This window comes from Topomyia yanbarensis, chromosome 1 (genome assembly GCF_030247195.1).
Source record: "Topomyia yanbarensis strain Yona2022 chromosome 1, ASM3024719v1, whole genome shotgun sequence".
Classification (NCBI taxonomy): domain Eukaryota; kingdom Metazoa; phylum Arthropoda; class Insecta; order Diptera; family Culicidae; genus Topomyia; species Topomyia yanbarensis.
In genome coordinates this window covers 155,530,941-155,535,355 of record NC_080670.1, presented here as the reverse complement: position 1 = coordinate 155,535,355, position 4,415 = coordinate 155,530,941, and the positions used below count along the sequence as shown (strand labels likewise).

At 39.1% G+C, this 4,415-nt stretch overlaps 1 protein-coding gene across 1 annotated transcript; it reads left to right on the top strand.

Moving 5' to 3' along the window:
• The first annotated feature begins 1,236 nt into the window (after positions 1-1,236).
• Positions 1,237-3,513, top strand: LOC131676025 (nose resistant to fluoxetine protein 6-like). Its single transcript, XM_058955151.1, has 4 exons — positions 1,237-1,504; positions 1,568-1,889; positions 1,956-2,577; positions 2,635-3,513. Exons 1-4 carry the CDS (start codon positions 1,237-1,239, stop codon positions 3,397-3,399), a joined length of 1,977 nt encoding a protein of 658 aa, XP_058811134.1. The 3' UTR covers positions 3,400-3,513.
• Positions 3,514-4,415: the final 902 nt, after the last annotated feature.

Below are 4,415 nucleotides of genomic sequence, written 5' to 3'. Positions count from 1 at the left end.
AGTCGAATGCTTGTCGGGATTAGGTTGACGATGTTCATAGTGATTGCATAGTTACTTTCTTTACGAGAAAGGCAAAGAGGATTTTTCGCATTGTATTTTGTGTATAGCCTCCTAAACATTTTTTTTCACACAGCAATAGCTTCAGAAACAATAAGGAAAGAGAATGAATAAGTTTTGTGAAATGTCTTGAATCAAAGGTGTTCTGTACCACCTACTCTGATGCGTTTCTCAAAGGGAAGTCTTTCGATCGTGCCAAACCCCAGATGTTCCTACAAAATATATGACTATATTTTAAGTTATTTGAAAGCAGCTATCTAAGGGTTGTTTACTGCCCGACGTTTCGGCCTTGGTGTTGGCCTTTTTCAAGAAAAATATAGATCTATCGTTTTTTGTTAGAATTTGAACATAACCTAAAATATAATGCTATAATACATCAAAATGGAGTAGAATCTGAAAATGATAGAATTTTGAATGAAAAATTAGTTCGAAAGGAACCCCGAGTAAAGAAATATTTTGAAAACATGAAGATTTTGACAGAAAAGTAACATTTCGCGAATTTCAAGACACCCCAAACAGTTATCAAACTTCATCCATATAAACCTACCCTCAATTAGGTTGTTGTAAAACGCTACAACGTTTACAAAATAGTCATTTTTCCATGGTAAAATATGAATGCTTTTCAATGTATCGGAATCAAAAAGGTACATCTTTTTATCGACCCCTCTAAAAGCCCTTTCAGAAAAACTGAACAGAATTAGATTTCATCAAGTTAAACCAGAGTTAGAGACATTTCACAAACCAAAACAATAATATCCCAATCTGATTCACTCGCATCCAATCGTCATCCCGAACATTTACGAGAGAATACGAGACTCTCTGGACGTCAACGAAGCTCAATATTCCGGTGCCATATCGCTGATTTCATGAATGAACTTCGCAACAAGCTGTATAGAGATTGGGGCTGCAAGATACATCAGAAGATGAATACATTTGAATGTATTTCGAATGATTTTTTCACATATATGAAGTTCACCAGTGTACATCAGCTAGAGGGTAATGTGCTTTTGGTCTGACTCATCGTGCATAATTTTGGTACAATCATACAGGTGACACTGATTGAATTACATATCTTATCGATACAGTTCACCTTACGATTACAGAGGGGGATCTTCCTTTAAAATATATGAGATCTACATCCATCACGGTTAGTCCTGCTCTGACATCTAAACATCTATCATGCCTGCCACTAGACTATCGGCAATGCTGTTTGTACTATTTCTGTTGAAGTTTTGCGTTATTGTGCGGGCCATGGATCATAACCAAACCGAGTCACGTAATGCTGAGTTTACCATCGAGGATATTTTATTGTTGAACCGGCAATTCTTGGATTTTCTCTTCGAGTATGACAGATCACAAGTGCTGCAACCGGAGGATCACCGTTGTGTGAGCACAATGCAACAACTTTCTTCGGCGTATTTCAATCGGGAACAACATGGATTGGAATGTGAGTGATTCGAGGATAGTGAAATTATCGATAGTGTACAAAAATGATTGTTTTATTCGTTAGGGTTTGATTCTTGGGGAAAGATACCCTCAGGCATGTACCACGGCAATGGCAACGCATTTGGAAACTACGATCAGTGTCGTCAGTACAATTGGCAAGAAGTTCGAGGACAACATTGTACTTTCTTGGCTGCAGTATCAAGTAATTTGCCACCTCTTGTGTCGTCTTTGTGTGTACCTCATTTTTGCGCCCCAGAGTTTGCGCGGCAGCTGTACGGAGAGTATCTAGAGACCCGAGGAGTTGCAGTTATAACCGCGATTAGCCAGGAATCGCTGTGCATTAAAGATCGTGATGTGGTGTTCGACGGCGGTGTTGTTACGGCTATGTGAGTTGGTGGAATATTGAATACTTTCAGTTAAGACTATAATAACTTACATACATTCAATTTCAGTGTAATATTCTCAATTATCGCCGCATTAGTAATATCTAGCACAACGTATGAATTGGTGCAAATCCAACTGAAACGAGATGTAGTTAATCTGTACAGTTCGTTCTCACTGTACAGTAATCTGCGAAGTATCTTACACATCGTCCCCAAACCAAAAAATGTCGAAAATAAAATGAATACGATTGAATGTGCCCACGGTATCCGGGCCATTTCGATGATCTGGATTATAGTTGTACACATTCATGAAAGTATATCGCCAGTTCCGGTTAACAATAATCCAGCGAGGATGAGCTACCTTAGTAGCTTCGGATCTGTAGTGATGTTCGGAATGGGCTATTTGGCTGTGGATACATTTCTGGCACTGAGTGGAATGCTAGTTGCTTGGAATTTGCTTAAGGAGTTGGACAAAAAAGGAAAAATCAACCCACTTATGCTGTACCTTCATCGGTACATACGTATTACGGCTCCTCTCGCGGCATTAATACTTTTTGTGGTTTCATTCGCCAAGTACATGGGTGAAGGCATCCTATGGAAGACTATATTGGATGTAAGTGATGAAACGTGTTCTCAGTACTGGTGGTCAGCTCTCTTGCATATTCAGAACTATGTCAATCCACGGAACATGGTAAATTACTCATTTAATGTATGCATACATATTTGATAATCCATTTTTTGTTGGCAGTGTCTCGGTTGGACATGGTATCTCTCTGTCGACATGCAGTTGTATATTATCAGCCCAGCTCTTATCTATCCTCTATGGCGCTATGGGAAGCGGGTTTTGATCGGAATTGGCCTTCTGGCTTTGCTGTCAATGGGATGTGTATTTACGACATTCCTCGTAAACGATTTAAGAATTAATCAGCACGCCCCAAACGTAGAGACTCGTTCCGTACTGACTTATTATCCAACTCATGCCCGGATGGCTGTTTGGTTGCTCGGAACAATTTTCGGCTACATTCTTTATAAGACGAAATCTACTGGCGTTCATCTAACAAAACGACATTATGCTATTGGATGGTCAACCTGCTTTGCGCTTCTTGGATTGATGGTGTACGCTTTATATGAGTTCGTACGAACTGATTTCAATGAGTTCTCCAATGTAGCGGATGCGTTCTACGAGGCACTTCACCGGTCCGTGTTTGGCATTTGTGTCATGTGGATCATATTTGCTTGTGTGAATGGTATGGGTGGTTTGATTAACGAAGTGTTAAGTTCTTCACTTTGGCAACCCTTGTCGAAACTTTCATTTACGATGTACTTGCTGCACGTACAACTGCTGTTGATGGCCTCGATAGCTCCTGTGAAAACGGATGGCTATTTCAGTGTGATGGATATGTTCTATCGCATCTGGGGTGCTATCGGGTTGACAACGAGTATTGCAGTGCTTTGGAGTAGTATATTTGAAATACCATTTGTAACGTTAGATAAACTCTTGCTCAGAAGCTGAAGCTATTGAAATGTAATAATGAATGATGTGATGTGCTGTGGTATGCACCTAACAATTACCACGAAATATCGAATAAATTACAGTGTTATGAAATCAATACATATTCAATACAAAGACTCGTAAAACTTCTCATTAGTAAAGTTTAAAATATAGACAGTATCAACCTTATTATTGCGCGTGGATGTGATACTATTGGGGTTGGATGAGATGTTGTTGTTATAATATTATTTGTTTGTACTGAATAGTAACACTTTCACTAGGTGAAAGAAGATTTTATTAAGTTACCTATTGATTAATAAAAAATTATATTTCACTTAATAGGCTGAATACTAAATCGGAAATATATTATTTTTAAATGTGTGACAAGAAAAGCTAAAATGCGTTTATTGTTTAAAATTGAATAAAAGAAAATAAAGACACAATGGAGAACGATGTACGCTCACCTTACTTCCTTACGTACATCAGTGAAATGTTGACGTAACCCTTGCAATGCAGTCCATTCTGAAATTCTCGTGGAATTCTTATTGATAGAACTCAATCCCCTCGTTTAAAAATAATCAAAAACGCCGTGGTACTACATTCCGTAACGGAACTTGACCTTGTAACCTGAGACAGTTGGTACCGGAGTCTAAATCAATATTTAGCAGATGGCTGCGCCCCCTCCCTAAGGAGACCATAATTCTTTTGAGATCCATCTTATAGGCGGGGACTATGCATTTTTGAGTTCTGACTCCAGAATAATTCAACTGAACTCATGTATCTTGATAGCATGCTACTTGTAGCCAAAGAATTGAAGCCGTCCAGCGCATACTCCTACGATATGCGTTACGTCAGTTTCCTTGGAATGATCCGCTGAGCCTGCCACTATACGAAGACCGTTGTTAATTATTAGGACTACACACTTTAGAAGATCGTAGACACGCGTCGCAAGTTACCTTCGTGTCTAAGCTTTTTCTGGCTGAATATGATGTTCCCGATCTCCTATCACAAATTGAATGGCCGGCGCACAGAGGAGT

Coding starts and splice junctions, on each gene's coding strand:
- LOC131676025 (XM_058955151.1), top strand. CDS start 1,237: ATGCCTGCCACTAGACTATCGGCAATGCTGTTTGTACTATTTCTGTTG. Junction 1,890..1,955: donor GGCGGTGTTGTTACGGCTAT/GTGAGTTGGTGG, acceptor ATTCAATTTCAG/TGTAATATTCTCAATTATCG. Junction 2,578..2,634: donor ATGTCAATCCACGGAACATG/GTAAATTACTCA, acceptor TTTTGTTGGCAG/TGTCTCGGTTGGACATGGTA.